Source organism: Fusarium tjaetaba (genome assembly GCF_013396195.1).
Source record: "Fusarium tjaetaba strain NRRL 66243 chromosome Unknown NRRL66243_c0000281, whole genome shotgun sequence".
Lineage (NCBI taxonomy): Eukaryota > Fungi > Ascomycota > Sordariomycetes > Hypocreales > Nectriaceae > Fusarium > Fusarium tjaetaba.
This window is the reverse complement of record NW_023501477.1, coordinates 312311-332745: the sequence shown is the minus strand read 5'-3', so window position 1 is coordinate 332745 and position 20435 is coordinate 312311. Positions and strand designations below refer to the sequence as shown.

Here is a 20435-nt window from a genome sequence, read left to right as displayed (position 1 = left end):
ATATTATATTACTTATAATAATTAAAATTATTTCTTTAAATTAAAATTCTTTTTTAAAAGATTTTTATATTTATTTTTATATAATATTTATTTATTTATTATTTTATAATAAATTTAATAAATTTAATAAATATTTAAATTTTAATTTTAAATTTTAAATTGTTTAATTTTAAATAGTTTTTATTAAATTATTTTAATAATTATTTTTAATAATATTTAATAATATTTAATTTATTTAATTTATAAGTAATTTATATAAATTTTAATTATAGAAAGCTTTCTATTTAATAATACTTTACTTTTATTATTTCTTAAAATATATCTATAATCTTATATCTTAAATAAAGTCTCTTAACCTTAATAAAGTAAAAAGTAAATAAGTACCTAATAGCTTTATATTAGCTCTACTTCAAGACTTAACTCTACACAGCACAGCACTACATACTAGACATCGCGCAATCAATTACCTCTATATTCACAACTATGGCGGAGATACCTACGCAGGAAGACACTGAACTGCCGTGGAATTTAACGTATGGATGCCTCTTCTATTTTTACGATTCCGCTGTAATAGCTCGCTAATAGTATTGTCTTTTTCAAGGATCTACGCAGTGGCCCCAGTGACCACCTTTGAGACGTCAAACATTGATGGGCCGCCAATCAGTGTATTTGAAGTACTCAAGCACGTCAGTCCAAAGGCTCGAGTCATCTTCCACCCGGTTTTCACCAGGGCAGAGGTAGCCTCAGCTTCTTCATCCATGCCACAAGCACTTAGAGCCAATGCAAAAGAAGACACGGTCCCAGAAGGCCACCCTCGTAAAGTCACTAATGCCGGAAGCTCCATTGTATGTGAATCAGAGACGCATCCAGAAAACCATGAAGGGATTGTTGGACCCAATACAGTTGTTCCTTCTGAGTTGCCCAAACCTGCACCAGTCGGCAGAACAGCAACAAGCTCTATCGAAGTCTCAGAGGTGTTTGTTCCGAGAACAATTAATGAAGAAGCGATTACTCTTCTCGATGCTCTCCAAAAAAACGCCTACGAGAATGAATGCGGGCAACGGAATGAGATTATTCTTGCAGGGTATGGGTTTGGAGGTTTCGTGATCAAACAGGTAAGTGAAGGAAACCTGAATGAACCTGTCTTCGCAATCTTAACAGTAGCACAGGCGATTATTTTAGCAAACACGAATCCCATTTACTACAAAAGCGGTTATGATATCTCTAAGCTCGTGAGTGCACGACGATCGAACCGCCCCATCTAATGAGCTCTATCTGACATCGTTGAAGGTCTTCTTTTCAACCGCTCACCGTTCTGTCGAGAAGAGAGGGTGGGAGAGTATTCTATTGGACATGATCGAGGCTCATGACATGGAATTCACTGTCAGGTTGTCACATATTCTTTCCACTCTTGTCAACTCAGTCTCTCACCTGTCTCACAATTTCCACAAATTCGCTTCCAAATACTCGATCGTCAATTTCGTTGAAGGTCTTGGCGAGAACTCCACTATACCGGTATATATCACCGAAGAACCAGCCGCGTCGTAATGCTTACCATGAGCAACAGATGATAGGTGACCTGGGAAAATTCCATAATGATTTTGAGAAAGTTGTATCCCGGTCAGAAGCATCATACCAGAGTATTATCAACTATGATTTGGACACAATTGATGACTTGGAGATGCTGAGGCGGCACTTTACCCCGACACAAGCGTCGAATTGCGGTATGTGTGACTATCGTTTGTGTGTTCTGATTGAACTATCTGCTGCTATCTAGTTGCATGTTGAGGGCTCATGATTTATCGAACCTAGCGATGCTAATGAAACATTAGATGCTTACTCGCACCTCAGACAATCAAGCTACAATCAAGTAAAAAACACATACTTTGAGGCTTTGCGTACATTATCGAATTCTCCTTGGATTTTGCATGAGCCTCGAATACTTGACAGTTTCGAAGAGTCCATCGCGCTTAAGTCTATTTATGGTTCCCTTCTGAATGGAATTACGTCAGATGAGGTCTTTGACACGAAATCCATTCAGGTGATTGGGAAGGATGGTCTCGGAAAGTCGGCGCTTCTGAAGCTGATTATCCAGGACATCAGCCAGAAGACATCAACAATCACTCTCGATAGTTGCCTTCCCTATTCGGATAATACTCCAAGCCTTTACAGCTTGCTCAACACCTTCATCCATCAGATCATCTCTCAACGACCCAGCTGGTTCCATCGAGTCGAAAGCATATTTGCGGATATACTCCTGCGCGATGCTTGGACAGAAGAAAGTCTACGCGTTGTGCTCACATCGCTTGTGCGCTACGCTGAGAACAGCCTATTCCTCGTTGTCATATATGATTACGAAGATTGGCCAAGCAGAATTCATTTGTGGTTTTCACATGAACTGCCAAAAATTTTCGAATCCTGCAGAACGAGGTTTACATTCATTACCAGCAGCCGGAACAGTGTCAAGACCTTGTTCTTTCCTAAGGAAATGCAACTTGACTTAGACAAGGATTATGCGACCTATCGTAGGAAGTTTATACACGCAAAATTGGATTTTCTTTTGGATCGGAGCTACGGCTCAGCTATGCTGAACCGTCACTGTACAACTGAATTGACTGAGCAGATCACAAGGGCCGCTGATGCCTTTCAAGGTTCTTTGTCAGCGACTGGGACCTATCTGACATCGCTGTTCGAGCGATTCTCTTTAACAACTCCCCATGTCATCCAAAGTCGCATTGGAGAGAGTGCCCGGACTGAAGAGGAACTTTACAAGCCCCAGGTCTTAGCCCTCGGAAGCAAACATCCAGATGTTAGAGCCTGGGTTTTATCAGCGGTTTCTTGGACCATGAGATCCATGAGAACACTTCGACTAGAGGAACTAGCGGTCGCTGCTGCTGTCAAGCCTGAGGACAGAACATTCCGTGACATCAAAGACAGTGTCTCGATGGATATAGCACAGGATCTAAGGCGACATATGGGTCTCGTAGTTGCCATTGAAGATCGCCAAGCATTCATTGCCAACTCGTTCGTAAGGGGCATCTTGAACGCAACTCCGAAGCAGGACCTTGATCTGAATGGCCACCTTGAACTTACGCAGCTTTGCTTGGGATACCTCAAAATAGTCCTGAAAGAGTTCAATACCGGAACAGAAAATGGGAAGTACTTTCAACCGAAGTCCCCGTCCAGATCAACCCTTATCAAAGAAAGCGTAAGTGGCGATTTTCGTGAGAATGGGTTCGAATTTTTTGACTACGCTTGCCGATTCTGGCATGAGCACTTTTTGCAAGTTGCGAGTCCCGAAAAAGATCTCAAAGACGAGGTGGCTTCATTTCTGTTGTCACCTGAAGCGCAGAAGTGGTTCGAGTATTACGTCTTTTGCCATGGTCAACCTCCGAGTCTACTTCAGAAAGTTGAGGAGGGAAGGATTCCAATCTCGGCAGCCGATCCGCCTGATATGAAGGGCGAAGATGAGGAGTCCGGGGCTGAGGGAAGTGAGCGGATAAGCCGTCATGATTTTGCCATTGGCATGTCCTGCTGCATTGGCCTTGGTCCGATGATATCCGAGCTCTTTGGAGAAGATCCATCAGCTGAAAAGGCTGTCTCTCTGAGAACACGGCGAGGAAGCCTAGAAAGAACAATTGACTTTCGCGGCAGAATATCTGCTGATTGCCTTGCCTACGCTATCGCGAATGACGACGTCGACGCAACAAGGGCTTTTCTCAGAGCGCTGGAATTCGAAGCCATCCCATATCATCTACTCCATCAATCAGCTTTTAGCGGTGCATTGAAGGTGTCCGGGATGCTTTTGAAGTCGATGACCGGTCCCTGTAAGGCAAAAGATGGAACGACACCACTACACATGGCTGCAAGTGGAGGAAGTTCGAGTGTCATCAGTTTATTACTCGGAAAGGACGCATCCGAAGACGAGTACAGAATCACCGAGATTGCCGGTAAGATGGATAGCGTGGACAGCAGTCTACAAACTCCCTTGATTATCGCTGTCAGAAAGGGTCATGTGGATGCAGCGAAAACTTTACTCGAGGGTGGCGCATTTGCGTGTAGCCAGGATTCCACCGGCAAAACAGCATTGCACTACGCAATTCTAACTTGTCCTAGTATTGGTCAAAGCCTTATGACCCATGATTCAGTGCGTATAAGAGACAACGACGATTGTACACCCTTGCATATATCGACAAGAGTAGGAAACTCTGAAGCAACATCCGATATCGTCAACCTTTACGAGGAGGCCATAAGAGATGTGGATAGAAAGAATATGACACCGCTACACTACGCTGCGCAGGGGGGCTTTAGAGATATTGTTGCAGAATTACTGCGCCACGATGAAGTCCTGACGGACGATCAACTGGCTTCAGCCGCCGAACTCGCCGCGATCCACGGCCACCTGGACACTGTCAAGTTGCTCTTGTCCAAGACATCTGATATTAACAAGGGTAAATGTTTAATCAAAGCCTCTCGCGCGGGGTCACTGGTCGTGGTCCAATACTTGCTGCGAGGTCAGTATCACATAAGTCCCAACTTTATCGACAACAACCAATTTCCGCTGTCCGAAGCCGCTGCAAACGGGCACACAGAGATTGTACGGGTCCTATTGAACTCTAAAGCTTCAGCGTTAGTATCGGATGACAAGCAACGCAAAACACCTCTCCATCATGCCGCTGAAAACGGAACGTTAAGCGTTTGCAAGTTGCTTCTCCAACACCGAGCTGATGTAAAGGCGGCGGATGTGGATAGAAAGACGCCGTTGCATTTTGCTGCAATCCATGGAAAGCCTGAAGTCATCGATCTTCTATTGGAAAAAGGCTCAAGTATTGATGGCCTGTCAAGAACCCGACAGACGCCTCTTCATTTGGCAGTCAAGCATCCGAAGTCAGTTCAAACTTTGCTTGACAATGGCGCCGATCCTAATGTGAAGGATAATCTCAGCCAAACTCCGCTACATCTGGCCACTCGCTACACTTGCCTAGATTCGGTGGAACTTTTGTTAAGAAAGGAGGCTGAGATTGAGGCTGAAGATGACAAGGGACGAACAGCATTGTACTATGCTATCCATAATGGAAATCTTGAGATGGTCAAAAAGCTCTGTAGCCACGGCGAGGATGGCCACGACTGGCACAGGGAACTATCTTGGGCAGTTGAATGTGCAGACTACCCCATTTTCCATCACCTTCTGGATCTAGATATGTCCAAAGCATTGGACGCCCAGTTATTCCACAGCGCCGCGGCAGGTCCATCGGCGGAAATCCTTCAGCTAATCCTGGACAGAGAGGTAGATGTCAATCTCAAGTGGTCGGATGAGAGTGCCCTACATGCCGCAGCTGAGAATGGACGCGTGGAGAATGTCAGACTCCTCATTTCAAAGGGGGCCGATGTTGACATCCGCAACGACCGTGGCCAAACCTCTCTCCATACTGCAGCCAAGGAAGATCAGGCGGAGGTGGTTGAGGAACTCTTAAAGTCAAATGCAAATATCAACGCCACGGATCAAGAATCACGAACACCTGTCTATTTTGCTGCGTACAATGCAAATTCTGATGCCCTCAAGATCCTTCTCGACCATAAACCGGACGGTCCGGACCTTGGTATCACAGCTTTCGATGACGACGCCTGGTCTCCACTCCATGTTAGTGCTGATGATTTGGAGGCTACCAAATTACTCGTCAACAATGGAGCCGATCCGAATCTGCCTAAAGGAGACGGATATACTCCTTTGCACCTCGCTATTCTATGGGGTGAACTTCTCGTTGTTGAATTTCTGTTGAAAGCCAAAGGAGACCCAACCCTGACCACGGGAGATGGCCAGACAGGCTTCCAAATTGCGTTAGAAGGCTCTCGATGTGATCTTGAGATGGTCAAAATACTGATGCCTAAAGAGAAAACTGTACAAGCGTCCGACCTGGTGTTGGCTGTCAACTCTGGCCGCCTTGACAAGTTGCAATTGCTGTTGGATAGAGGGGAAGTGTCTGAGGGTAGCCACAAGTGGCCACTGGATGAGCTGAAGCCTGCATATTGGAGAGCCATCACCTTGCATTGCCAAATGTTGCGCGATAACCAGGACCTGACGGACTCGGAGTACCCGGATATTGTCGAAGCCTTGATCAAGAAGAATGATTTGCTCCTGGAGACCGTAGAGCCTCCAGAAACCGGCATGAATGCTCTGAAGACATGTCTCCATAACCGAGGCAAGCGAGGGGAAGAAGAAGAAATAGCTGAGCGTCTTGTGGAAGCTGGAACGAACCCTATAGTGCACTGTAATGCCGATGGCAGATCGGCCCTAGAGTTGGGTATGATATCACGACGAACTTTCAAATCGGAGTTCATTGGACTCTGCATTGATTACATCCCATCGGATATCGATGACGTCAAGGCCTTGGGCATAGGGTTCAAAGAGCTACGCATCGCAACTGAGCTGGATGAGCCAGCCATGTGGGAGAAGCTCAAGTTCTTGAGGCAAGAGATTGTTACCGAGTCTGATCAAGATGGTTGGTCCATTGACCATTTTGTGCATCAGAGCGGCGGGAGAATCACGCCGGTAGCGGAGGCGCCGCCGCCACTGACAACCTGCAAGAGGCCACAGAGAATGATATCGCCCTCAGAATGGGGTGGCGATAATGTAGACTTGCAAAAGCGACTTAGCATTCACGATGATGGGCTTGTTGTTGACCTTTTGGGTGAGTATTGTTACTTGGGACGATAAGACACAGAAACTGACAAATGTTGCAGAAAGAAGGGACCGCGAAGAGGGATGGGACGCCCCCATTACCTTACGAGCTAACTTCCCATTCCTTCCAAGGCCTACCAGTCCGCATAGCGATCACTTACGATACTTCGAAGTTAAGATATTACCAGCTGATCCGGAACCGAACAATGACCAGAATTCTGTGGAATCCAGTAGTGGTGAAGAGCACTCTGAGTCCGGAAACAGTAAGGATGATTCTGAAGACGAGTCGTCGTTCAACATTGAGATCGGTTTCTGCGGAGAATTCACAGACCTAGCAAAAGCTCGTGTGGGCTCACGGGCTTGGACAGTGGGCTACTGCGGCGAGGATGGGGTCATCGGTGGGCCCCTGGAATGTCCTCCCGTCAGCGACGAAGAAAACAGCCCTGAGAATATCAAATTCAGTATAGGCGACACAGTGGGCTGTGGGATAGACTATTCGAAAGAGGAGTACTTCTTTACTCTCAACGGCCGCATCGTTGGTATGTTAAGACGACTTCTATGCCATCTAGGCTGCTTCAGCTAACTTGCTTGCGTGTTCGATAGGTTCCTATGGCGACGATGTGATTTTCAGGAAGCTATACCCTGTCTTTAGTCATGAAGGTTTACCGTGCAAGGTCCAAGTCATCTTCGAGGAGGCAGAATTCACATGGCAAAGGCCAATGCCAAAGCCTGTTCGAACTCTTACTGGCAGCCGAAGGGGCTGATCCTACTAGTTGTGGCTTGAATGAAGGGTAAAGACTATTGTAGTCGTAAAATATATATTGAATTAGGTTTCTGGCATCATTAGTATCAAGAATATGGATGAGAAAAACGTAGCGATCCAAGTCCTGTCTCATACTCTAACAACCTTTCTTACAGCTGAGGCAATAATTGCTTATAACGATAAGCTTGCTGCAGCAGTCCGAGCGAACAAGTCTCGCTTCGCTGGGACAGATAGTGAATACGTCGTATTTACAACATAGGTTAAATGGACTTTGTGTTGTTAATAACTGAGAAGAGTATCACATCAGAATGGCTCAAGCCGAAACTGGGACGTCCCGAAACGAGGCTGACGGCAGCCCGGGATCCCGCAAGCTGCCGTATACATTAACTCGAATGCGCTGCATTAGATCCATGTAAGTCAGTCTCGAGTAGGAGTGTTATGTCACTACTGTCTGTTTTGCCGAATCGGCACCGAGGTCGACCGCATCACCTCGTCACCATATCGTATGGCGATAAACGTTTAATCCGAGATCTCCGAACAGTGTATAAGTATATGAGCCATATGCCACTAGGTCTCGTCTTGTCTTTCAAAGTTCTAACAGTTGTAAACTCCTGCCCTTTGCGCTCTATTTCGACACGTTTAGGTGATCTATCGCTTCAATGAGTATTACACTGGAGGAGCACTTTCTCTCTCGGGCAGCACACTCGTCAGAATTAGCTAAAGACGACCCGATCCATGGATTCCCTACTGGTATCATCAACAAGCTCGTCGACATCGATAATGAGCGAATAAGGAGCATGGATGAGAACAATGTAGCCATTCAAGTCCTCTCTCACACTCCAACAAACTTCCTCACAGCTGCGACAATAATAGCTTTAAATGATGAGCTCGCTACAGCTATCCAATCGAACAAGTGTCGCTTCGCTGGCTTTGCGTGTCTCTCGATGGATGATCCCGTGGCAGCAACTAATGAGCTTGAAAGATGTATCAAGCAGCATGGTTTCGTCGGTGCGCTGATCGACAACCACTCCAACGGCAACTTTTACGACGGTCGCGAGTATGATATACTCTGGGCAAAGGCTGTGGAGCTCGATGTGCCGATCTATATACATCCCGCGTGGCCGAGCCAAAAATTAAAGGAGGCTTTGTACTCAGGCGGCAATTTGCAGTCGGACAGCAACTCAGCGACTGCCCTCGGCGCTTTTGCTTTCGGATGGCATGCCAGTACTGCGAACACGATTCTCCGTCTCATGGCCAGTAACACTTTTGACCGGCATCCGAACCTCAAAATTATCATTGGTCATTCGGGCGAGCTCATACCGTATATGTTTGACCGTATCAACAAGGCCACTGCATTCTTCGGCATGAAGCGTGGGTTTGTCGAGGTGATGCATAATAACATCTGGATTACTACTTCGGGCATGTTTGACGTGCATTCATTGCGTTGTCTGTTGGGAAACATGCCTCTGAGTCAAGTCATGTTCAGTGTTGATTATCCCTTCAGCGATAATAAGCTTGGAAAAGAGTATTTAGAGACGATCCGAAATGAAGAGATTCTTGATGAGGATGAGATTGAGGCTTTTGCTTCTGGCAACGCTAGGAGGTTATTGTTTCATCAAGGTTCAGAAAGTCGCATAGCTTCGTGGTTGTGTGGAAAAAAGATCTGAGTTATAGCTTGCCAATACTATCTGGTAACTAAATCAATGATGTTTACCGAGATTTAGAATGCTGACATAGCATCATTAATGCCTTGCTAGTCCTTAGCAATCAGCCACTGTCACCGATGTTCGTATAGCGTCGCGCTGTGCCATTTGAGACTACCTCAGCGCTAATCCAATTTGATACAACATCCACGTCATCCAATCAATCGCCAACTTTAAAAACGACACAGCGCCCATTCCTTGTTTATTCCGCGTCAACCGCAACAATGCCAAGAGCTCACGACCATTTCCACGGTCGGCATTATCACGCTGAACGCACAACAGGCCCTGTCAAAGCGCTCAATCCAACGAAGCGATATCTAATCGCCGACAAGAAGACACCCAATGCTGAGTCTGACGCTGGAAAGGAATCGCGACCGAGTGCTGAGAGCCCCGGGGTCGCGTATGTCTGGAGGAGTCGCGATAACAGAAAAGGACGACATGCGCTAGCCATCAGTGTTGATCCTCACAAGCATGAAGCAACGAAAGGACCAAGGCCATCGAATTCGTATCATCAGACTCTCCGCGGTATCTTGAAGATGTTTGTCAGATACCCTGTTTGGGATGTCTCGTACGACGTCGCAGTCGTCTTCACAATAGGTACTCACCACCTCATCACTCAAAACAGTAGCTAATGACTGGAAGGGTCGATTATTTGGGTCATTAATGGCTATTACTCATTCCTCCCTGTTCTCTACCCTTCAACCAAGGTATCTGATTGGGCCGGTGGATTGACAGCTTTCATCGGCGCTACGGTCTTTGAGTTTGGCTCATTCCTACTCATGCTTGAAGCCGTCAATGAGAATCGATCGGATTGCTTTGGTTGGGCGGTTGAGGAGAGTGTAGACGGAATGCTTCATCTCACTCACGCGCATAACTGCAAGCATGCACATGCGCAGAAGGGGACCCTTGTAAAGCAAAGCTCTAGATCCTTGGGGAACAACGTAGCAGATTCATCAGGGAAAGACCGCATGTGGTCTTGGTGGCCGACGTGGTATGAACTCCGAACGCATTATTTCTTCGACATTGGCTTCTTGGCCTGTTCGTCACAAACATTCGGCGCCACCGTTTTCTGGATATCAGGCTTTACGGCCTTGCCGCCTATACTCAACGGTCTCTCTACACCAGCTGAAAACGGCGTGTACTGGCTCCCTCAAGTAATTGGAGGAACAGGCTTCATCGTCTCAAGTCTCCTGTTCATGGTCGAAGTGCAGCCTCGGTGGTACATGCCAGCGCCGGGGGTTCTAGGATGGCATATCGGACTATGGAACTTGATTGGTGCTATTGGCTTTACTCTCTGTGGTGCGCTGGGCTTTGGCATTACGCATCCGGGTGTTGAGTACGCACTCACGCTCTCGACATTCATAGGTTCATGGGCATTTCTGGTAAGTACGACAGCACTTTGTGGAAGACTCTGGTTGACGTAGAACTGCAGATTGGTAGTGTGGTACAATGGTATGAGAGCCTGAATAAATATCCTATTTGGGTGGATAAGAAAGTCGAGGGGCTTGGGCGACCGGCGAGCTGAGTTAATCAACATTGATAACTCCCATTCGATGACTTGAATAGAGACTTAAGACTGGAGATAACCCAAGCAGATACAGTTTCTCTCAAAATACACAGCGTGACATTATGTTCTTGTACCTCTGACCTAATCACCCAACCTCAGTATATAGAGGTGTAGTCTTTAATTTCCCCCTTTTATTTAAAATAAGCATGTTTTCAAACAGGAGTAGTATAAAATAGTAAAATATAACCCTAATTAGTTAATGATTGTCATTTAAAGCCCCCGAAGCCCCTGAAGACTGCATAAAAAGGCAAATACTATACCACAGTAAGTGGGGCAATAGTTGGGGTAGGTGCTAAAATGTTAAGCCGGTATCAACAAGTATGCGCATTTGAGTGAGAGGTTCATAGGACACTATCATACACTAACGCAAGGGATGGGTACACTATGTGTGCCTCAGCATCAACAAAATGGTTATTTATATGTACCTCAGTTTGCATCTCCCCTTGATCTCATCATCATCAGTTCAGCAGAAATGTCCGACACCGACACTTACTGCGCTATCTGCGGCGTACCCGCACATGATATCGACATTGAATCTTACGATGAGAGCAAGGTGTCTGACAACAGTCTAGAATGGCTGGAAGAAGTCAATATCCTGGGTCGACCCAACAAGCGAGCTTCACCGCCACGGTAAGAGCCAGCCATTGCAGCTGAGTAAGTCATTCTAACCTGGTCGTAGTCCTGTCACCTTCACTGGACCTGGCGACTATAGCCACTACAATTGGTATATTCTCAGGTCACAATCACAGAACAATCCTCTGTACGACCGTCACATGCACGGCGAAGTTCGAGTGTATGTACTACATCAAGATGTACGCTCAATGCTGATTTGATTGTAAGTTATGATTGGGCTGAGCATCATGATGTCTTGATCCCATTCCACATGCACTGCTATGAGATCCTAAAGAAAGTCGCAGCGCCGCATGACATCGAGCCTGATGTCATTTACGAGACTTCCAGACCACATTGCGCTGCCCCGGATGCTTTGGGTCTCGATTTTGATTACGGAGATGCAAAGGCGTGCCAGGGTCAGACGTGGGAGGAGATCGACGGGACCGAGTATGTTCTCGCGTCTCCGACCAAGATCCCGCGCGTCAAGGACTTCTTCAAGAGGATCCTGGCAGAATCACAGCTTGAAGAGCCCGCTGTGTCTGGAAGTACATATGCTCAAGGCGATGGAGCGAGCAAGGATGCGCTCGAATCACTCCCGGGCGAACTCATGTCCAGCGTGCTACAGTGTCTGGACTTTGAGAGCCTCTGCTCGATCCGTCTCGCTTCACGGAATGCAGTGAAGGAGACAACCTCGAACGCCTTTTGGAAGAACAGAGTCATCTCTGAGATGCCATGGATCGTTGACTTTTTCCCCGGAAAGAGAGACACCGAGGACCCTCAGATCGACTGGTTCAAGGTATACAAAGCTCTAAGGTCAATCAGCCAAGGCCAAGATCAACGTCAGCCTTTCACCACTGGTGGTCTCCGAAACCGTTCCAGAGTCTGGGGCATCTGCTCCCAGATTCTAAACGAATACTGGGCCAGAAGAGAAGCAAGAGAAGAAGAACTGGCCAACAGAACAGTGGTTCTTGAAAAAGCAGGACATCCTGAAGTACCCTTACAACAAAAACCTCGTTTGGTCGAAAGCCAGTCTTACAGAGACCTTTCTTGACATGACCAGCGCTGAGCATGTCATCGAGGTCTTTTGGACAGCGGATGGCGAGTTCGCCGGCATTGGTTGTTCTACCAATGCCGAGGGGAAGATGAGAACGGTTGGATCAAAGAATATCTTTGCCACGAGCGACAAAGTGCCTATCGGGAAAGATGATTGGATCACTGAGCTGATCATCACAAGCCAAGATGAACTTGATGGAATTAGCGATCTCAACAGCCTTGACAATGCTAGTCTCAACGCCGTCGTGGGCAAGGTCGTTGGCCTACAGTTCATCTTCTCCAAGGGCGATCCAGTCCAAGTCGGTCAAGCCAAAGGCGATTAGCGCTTGTTCTTCCCGGACGCTAATAACTTTATCGTTGGGTTCCAAGCTGGTTGGGTTGTCGGGGAGCCTATAAGCAAGCTCTGCCTGCTCTTCCAACCTTTCAAGAAGGCCCTCCAGGAGTGCCTCTCCCGGCTGAAGCCTCGAGAGTATTTGGATGAGTCTGGCAATCCAGTTCCGTTCAATGATCCAGAGGCTTCGGTTCACTTGTGGAAGAATGACCTGCCCCCGAGAGAACTCCAGGTTCTACCTGCGCGCCATGGTATGATAAACTCCGATATTACCAGAGGCGACCGCATCATGGAATCACTCATCTTTGGTACTACGAAGGACGACTTGAGCAAGATCACCGCCGTTGGGGTTGATGCTCAGTTCCGAGGGTTCGAAGTCTGTTTCAGCAATGGAGAATCTCGCACCATCGGCCATACAAACGCGATGCAGTCCTTCCCCATCGACAGTGCTGGTGGAGAGAGGATTCTCTATGTCAACTCGAGAATAACCTTCTACCCAACTTGAATACAATTCCTGACCAACAGAGGCCGCCACTTCATCGTTGGAAAGCCGGATCCGAGAACAGAAATTGTCTTTCCAAAGCAAGCCCCAGGCCATCGCCGTGATGTTCTCATGGGCATTTATTGCCACTGGGGAAACAGGCATACTCTCGGTACTGACTTTATCTTTATTGGTGGGTTTTCTCGCAAGTTCGATCGTCTTGTTGATAAGACACCGTTACGTGCCATGGATGCGCATGAGCAACACTTCTGGACCCCAGATGCCCCGCCGCAAGGAGTGTTGGCAGTTGGCAATATCTATGGCTATCGGGAGTTTCGACTACCGCCTTCCAACGTTGTTCACAAGGTGCCGAGCGAAGACGCTGTTGTTTCATGGTTCGACTGCAGCAGGCCCATCGCATCGATCAAAGTGGCGTTCTGCCATAGTTCAGACAATAACCAAATCCCTCTGGTAGCAATCACCTTCAGATACGCCGACGACCAGACCACGAAATCCATCGGCCCAACCAAGTTCACTGCACCAAAGGATAACAGAAACCACGGTGGGCACTACTGGTGCTGGTGCGCAGACGTACAACGCGAGCAACCAGAACTAGAGGAGAAGCCTCACTACACCGAAGATGAGTGGGATGTCCAGGGGTCGCATCTCAAGTTTCTTCAGCTGTGGATCGATGAGCAGCTGACACTGTCAGGGCTGCAGTTCATTGCAAAGGATGGGAGGGAGAGTCCGGCTTGGGGATCTTGTGTAGGTGAGAAGCCGGTTAGGTTGCCTTTGCAAGCGCAGAAGAAGAACCGCGCCGCGGGGCTAAAGTTCTTCGTTGACGAGATGGGACGTGGTGTCACTCGTGATGATTTTGTGGTGGTGGGTGTTCAACTGATTGGATTCAGCAAAGAATAGATTGTGGGTTATCTATAATGGCGACTACGGTTTTGATTGACATAACCACCATATGTATTTACAATAATCCTATAGACTGGAGGATATCGTAAATATAAGTCCTGTGCGTTCTTAAACTCAATATTTCTAAAGCATATTACTACAAAAGCGGGTTGCTAGGAAAGAATCTATCTGACGGTATGTCCCATTCTAGATTCACATCCAGCATCGCAGTATCAAGCCACGACGAAAGATCATCATCAATCTGAAAATGCTCAAGTCCACCAAACTCCCAACACATTCCAGTATCCATTGTATCTGGCCAACTGCTACTTCCATACCCAGTTCCAAGCGCACCCTGACCATCGCGTGAGACGGTTGGAGCCGCTGTCAGGATATCCTCATTCGAGCATCCCATGGAGACTCCTGCTGTGGCTTGAAATCCGGCTTTTTGTACTACATCCCGCCGGATGTAGCCGAAGTGGGGGATTGCAATCCTACTTGGTAGTTTGCCAGATGAGCTTCCGTTACTATCAATGGTAATACCCGATAATATGTCAAGCATCCTTCGACATTGGCAGGAAATCATACATCCCGCCTTCTCTTCTCTTTCGAATATGCCTTTGACTTGACTAATCAGCTTCTGATCCTCGTCTGGAACCGGAACGGTGATCTCGTCTGACCTTGGTTGAGACAGACATAGGATTAGAGATACACAAGCCATGAATCCGACAAAGTCGCTTGTTTTACAGTCAAAGATACTAAAACCCTGGATTTTGGTACGTAAAAGGGTAAAGCGTTTGAGAAGTTGTCGAGAAGCTTCCAAACATGCCAGTCTGTGAGAGCCTCGAGGAGATGTCGACTCTGTCCCGAGGATGAATGGCAGATGGAGGTTGATTCTGACATGAAAGAAGTAAAAGTGCAATAGCAAAAGGTTTCTCAGCTCATCTGTCTCGGCGTGGGAGTTTGGAAGTGACTCGGGTAGATCCCACCAGCTCAAGGGCATAGAAGAGGCAATATTATCCATTTGTTCGTCGAGAAGCATTGAACTTGCAGAAGATGGCTTCCCAGGCATCATATTCCTGTCAATGATCTTTCCTGCAAGGGAAGCACACCGCAGAACGAAGCGCTGCTCTGGGTATATAGGTGCATTATATGGTTCGATGGTTGGACCCAGATGAGCGTCGTTGAATCCATATGGAAGGCCAAGAAGGAGACTCGAAAAGCGATCTCCGTGGTAAAAAGCCCACCAGATACTCTTGAGGCGAGGAGAAACCACCTCCCGTCTATACAGTCCCTGTGACGTTGTTAGCGCTATGCAGACTTGTACATATAGGATAGAATTACCATGACTTCGGAAATAGCAAGACCTTTCCTATACATCATCCAAGACTGCCGAGGTTGTCCAATATCACTGTAGGCTTTGGCCAACAACAGAAGAAGTTCCATTGCCTCCGCAGAGTAAGATTCCGCAGAATTGGGGATGGCTAATCTGTCAACGACCCCATATAGATGATGGTGATGCCCCGTGCTACGAGCATATGCAACAACAAGCATGCCAAGTATGGCAGGATCACTGCTTGTGTAGGCACGCGCAGCAAACGCGGCCAGGTCTTCGTAAGATCCCTGGCAAATGGCCTCAACCTTGTGACGGAAACTGCTCCACCATGCCCCATTCTTAGACAGTGTAGATATCAAGACATCATATTCTGGTAGAGCCGAGCGAAGTTTTGAGCATGCTTCACTCGAGCTTTGCGCGGAGAATGGCGGACTTTTGCGATATGGGATTCCCTGAATAGAACGGGTTACTTGAGGGTGACTTTCCGTCGAGCCCTTGCAAACAATCAGTAAACCAGCCTAAACGACCATTACCCTCCAACATACCTCGGCTTTGCTGAGCATGGACACAAAGGGCGCCCTTTCATCTGCCTCGACTGGCTCGTCTTCAGGATCAGCCTCTTCATGACTAAGGGCTGGTCCTTGCGTTATAGCGTGGTTTCTGACCATCGTTTCGAGAACAGCGACTCTGTCTCGCAAGCTCACACTTTCGGTATCAATCTTGCTCTCATTCACAGGAGTCACATCTCGCTGATCTAGACAACGGGACCCACGGGCAGCACATGGGATACAAGGAGATGCAGTTCCAGTTTCAAATTTGCATCTTATCTTTCTCCTTCGACCTAAGGCAATGGTTATCCTGGTAGTACCTGACATGCTGATTCACCGATCGACGATCTTTCTGCAGCATATAGAAATGGCTTGCTAGATATGTCCTTCTGACCTACAGGTCTAGAACATTTACCCGCAGTCACCCATACAGATGTTCAATGCAAAGTAGAATGGTGACTCACATTCACTGCAGCTATGCGTCCCCTTCCTCATCTTCCGTCTAGCCGCTACGGATTTTGGCATCGCCCTCGGGGCTGCAGACGTGGCGGACATGGTATACCGGGCGGATCGGGTAGATTCACCTGAGGAGAGCCTTGCTCGGCCGAAATCTTCCTCGTTCTATTCGACTAGGGCTGTCGATTGGAGTGAAATGATGCGTAAGCGACAATGGGCTAGCGAGAGAGCTCATGGTGAGACGGACGAGTTTGGTCCGCATCACGTGACGTAAGCCCGTGATTGATCATATCTCCGTCCGTTGATGTGAAAGATATGGCCAAATTCGGATTTTCGCTGTCCAGCTGAAATTCTATTATGGGCAAATTAAACTATAAGAAGATGGGAAGTTTCCCTCCTTTGACTCACCCTCATCAGCATACTCACAGAAACATCACCAACTCTTCTACCCGCTTCAAAAACATCAACTAGCTTATCATGGCTCCTCTCGTGTGGCTCGTCACTGGTACCACTTCTGGTATTGGCGCTGCGTTGGTAAATGAAATCGTTGCCCGCGGCGACAAGGTCATTGCCTCCGGTCGCAAAGCAAACCAGAAGCTCGGCCACCTCACGTCGGACAATGTAGCCGTCTTGGAACTAGACATAACGGCCCCATGGACCGTGGTTCAGGCTACTATTAACGAGGCATGGTCCATCTTTGGACATATTGACATTTTGTTGAATAACGCTGGTGCTTCTGCCTTGAAGTGCGCAGAAGAGGCTGAGTAAGAAGCCTAACATCCTTTCGATTGAGAAGCGAGCTAATAATGAATGACAGAGATGCATATGTCCAAACCCTCTTCCAGGTCAATGTCTTTGGACACATGAACGTCACTCGCGCTATACTCCCGCATTTTCGTGCCCAGGGCCATGGTCGCATTGGCTTCACTTCATCCGCCAGCTCGTGGGGTCCTCTACCCTTTATGTCCCACTATGCAGCATCCAAGGCCGCTCTTAGCACTTACATCGAGAGCCTTCACAAGGAGGTCCGACGTTTTGGCATTTCTTGTGTAGGATTCATGTGCGGTAACTTTCCCACCAACCTTGGCCACCCAAGGGAAGACGCTGGACAAGAATTCGCACTCCAAGGACCTTGTATTCCAGACTACAACAAGCTCACGGGGGAACTTGGACTCATGTTTGCAAAGGCATTCGCCCAGAGGACAGGCGAATTGGATAAGGTCGCAAAGACTATGGTGGATATCATGAAGGGTGAGGGGATTGCGGCTGGAAAGCCATGGGCGGTTAGTATTGCTATTGGTTCTGATGCCTTCGACTGCGGAAAACAGAAATCTGAGGAGCAACTCAATCTGCTGAATCAGTGGAAGGATGTTAGCTATGCTACAGATCGGGATGACCATGATCACATTACACCTAAGGAGTACATGGACTTTGCTTCCATGATGTTAAGTTAAAGGGATGGAAGGCCTCAGTAGTTCTGTAACAGATATTCTAGAGCCGATAAGCTGATTGGCAATGAATGTGGAATGGTGCACCTTGCTAAACCCGAGTTATCCCAGCTTTGTGATCTTGGCCACCAGCTCATTCCAGCAGTCCTACACTTGATTGAAATATTGTGATAGTCTGTAGCGTGACGCCGCCTCAGTTTACAGAATTCATAGCCGTTACAGAACAAGAGTCTTCTAGGGAGAGGGGAAGATAAAAGGTTGGGTTCTTAACAGGTAAACAAGTCCTGTCACCATGAGATTCGGAGCTACCCTAAACCATCTTAATCTCTGAAAGCTTAAATGGCTGAAGTCAAGCGCGTGATTGGTCCCATGACTTGATGAGGGGAACACGTACTTAAGAAACGAAAATAACGCATGCTTCGAATAGCAGGGTAACTTTTGATACTACCTTAACCGACGTCATAGCTCCGACACTGTGCACCTGAAACGTCGCCACTCACTTACTAGCCATGTCGTCCACTTACGCCTTCGATCTTGGCTTCTATAAGCGAACTGTCTCGACTACCTCCCCCGAAAGCCAAGCCTGGTTCGACCGTGGACTCATATGGGCGTATGCATTCAACCATGAGGAGTCCGTCTTCTGCTTCGAGCAGGCCGCTGTTGCCGACCCCAACTGCGCAATGGCCTACTGGGGCGTGGCATACAGCCTAGGGCCAAACTACAACAAACCATGGTCGTTCTTTGACGACAAAGACCTGGCCGACGCAGTTGCGCGTGGCCATAAAGCTGCCCGCACAGCCATGGCTAAGATGTCGGCCTGCACTCCTGTTGAACAAGCCCTTATCAAAGCGCTTCAGCACCGTTATCCACAAGAGAGACCTTCCAATTGTTCTTCTTGGAACCAAGGCTTTGCTGATGCAATGGAAGAGGTGCATAGGGACTTTCCGGACGACTTGGATGTCATTACGCTGTATGCGGACGCTTTGATGAACCTGAATCCATGGAACCTCTGGGATATTAAGACAGGAGAGCCTATACCTGGAGCTCACACGCTAAAGATCAAAACGATCATCGATGATGGCCTAAAGCTCAATGGATCCTTGAAGCATCCTGGCCTTCTCCATCTGTACATCCATCTGATGGAGATGTCTCCTAGACCAGAAGATGCTCTTCCAACTGCCAACCATCTTCGTGGGCTCGTACCTGATGGAGGACATCTACACCACATGCCAACTCACTTGGACGTCCTCTGCGGACATTATCAAGCAGCCATTGACTCGAACTCGGACGCGATCAAAGCTGATACTAAGTATCTGACCAAAGCTGGACCCCTCAACTTCTATTCTCTGTACCGATGCCACGATCTTCATTTTCGAGTATATGCTGCTATGCTCGCGGGCCAGTACAAAATTTGCATCGACACTGCGAGTCAACTAGAGTCCACTATCCCGAAGGGCCTACTTCAAATCGAGTCTCCGCCGATGGCTGACTGGCTCGAGGCGTTCCTGACCCTCCGTGCTCATATCCTAGTCAGGTTCGGAAAGTGGCAGGATCTGATTGATATGAAGCTACCGGAAGACCAGGACCTATACTGTATGACGACGTCAATCGCCTTGTATGCGAAGAGTGTAGCCTTTGCTGCTACGGGCAAAGTGTCAGAATCAGAGCATCACAAAGGACTATTCCATGAGTCTTTAAAGAGAGTTCCGACCTCACGCACTCTTTTCAACAACACTTGTCTTGATATCCTTCGAGTGGGTGAAGCTATGCTCGATGGTGAACTAGAGTACCGGCGAAAGAACTATGACGCCGCTTTCGAGCACCTTCGTGAGGCTATTCGTCGTGAGGATAATCTTCCTTACGACGAACCATGGGGATGGATGCAGCCTACCCGCCACGCCTATGGTGCATTGCTGATGGAGCAGGGGCATCTCGAGGAGGCAGTTGAGGTTTATAAGACAGACTTGGGACTCAACGATAACTTACCTCGAGCTTTGAGGCACCCTAATAACGTTTGGGCACTGCACGGCCTTCACGAAAGTTTGTCGAGATTGGGGAGAGATACGGAGGCGAAAGAAATTGAAGGCCACTTGCAAAAGGCACTGGCAGGTACCGATGTTGTAGTCAAGGCCTCTTGCTATTGCAGACTAGAGAAATGAGAATCCACATAGAGATTCGATACTTAACTTGTCATCTTCAGCTTCTAGGCTGTGAGGAAATATGGATTGTTGAACCGTGGCGCCTGTTGTTTCAAAATAGCTACCTCTTATTGCCCATGTTCGTCACGTCTCTTCTGTTCAACTGCGATCACTGCAGTATCCAACAAGTTGTTCGTTAGATATTTAGAATAAATAGGAAATTTTTTTAATGGTGTCAAAGGGAGGATGATTGTTCTCCAAATTCTGTACGAGCTTTTCTCTGTAGACCACATAGACAAAGCAGAACCTCTGACCTGAGCTTTGTACTGACATTTGTTCATGCCGTAGCAATTAATCGAGGAAATAAATTAATACCTCTTCAGTGAACATAAGAAATATTACAAAGAACTCATGGAAGGC

The 20435-nt window shown here is 47.5% G+C and overlaps 5 protein-coding genes across 5 annotated transcripts; 4 read left to right on the top strand and 1 right to left on the bottom strand.

Annotated features, from left to right (window-relative positions):
- Nucleotides 1-483: 483 nt before the first annotated feature.
- FTJAE_11506 (ankyrin repeat) lies at nt 484-7443 on the top strand (the record flags this gene model as incomplete). Its single annotated transcript, XM_037344456.1, has 8 exons — nt 484-533; nt 602-1115; nt 1170-1232; nt 1291-1515; nt 1568-1724; nt 1833-6689; nt 6742-7218; nt 7283-7443. 8 exons carry the CDS (start codon nt 484-486, stop codon nt 7441-7443), a joined length of 6504 nt encoding a protein of 2167 aa, XP_037201576.1.
- Nucleotides 7444-8101: 658 nt separating this feature from the next.
- Nucleotides 8102-14107, top strand: FTJAE_11505 (5-carboxyvanillate decarboxylase; the record flags this gene model as incomplete). Its single annotated transcript, XM_037344455.1, has 9 exons — nt 8102-9062; nt 9428-9742; nt 9788-10527; nt 11143-11342; nt 11392-11505; nt 11553-12204; nt 12254-12680; nt 12747-13180; nt 13292-14107. 9 exons carry the CDS (start codon nt 8102-8104, stop codon nt 14105-14107), a joined length of 4659 nt encoding a protein of 1552 aa, XP_037201575.1.
- Nucleotides 14108-14246: 139 nt separating this feature from the next.
- On the bottom strand, nt 14247-16093 carry FTJAE_11504 (uncharacterized protein; the record flags this gene model as incomplete). The annotated part of the gene is made up of 3 exons (XM_037344454.1): nt 14247-15383; nt 15434-15919; nt 15971-16093. 3 exons carry the CDS (start codon nt 16091-16093, stop codon nt 14247-14249), a joined length of 1746 nt encoding a protein of 581 aa, XP_037201574.1.
- An 813-nt stretch (nt 16094-16906) lies between these two features.
- FTJAE_11503 (ketoreductase) lies at nt 16907-17883 on the top strand (the record flags this gene model as incomplete). The annotated part of the gene is made up of 2 exons (XM_037344453.1): nt 16907-17193; nt 17247-17883. 2 exons carry the CDS (start codon nt 16907-16909, stop codon nt 17881-17883), a joined length of 924 nt encoding a protein of 307 aa, XP_037201573.1.
- A 503-nt stretch (nt 17884-18386) lies between these two features.
- FTJAE_11502 (TPR domain protein) lies at nt 18387-20036 on the top strand (the record flags this gene model as incomplete). Its single annotated transcript, XM_037344452.1, has 1 exon — nt 18387-20036. One exon carries the CDS (start codon nt 18387-18389, stop codon nt 20034-20036), a length of 1650 nt encoding a protein of 549 aa, XP_037201572.1.
- Nucleotides 20037-20435: the final 399 nt, after the last annotated feature.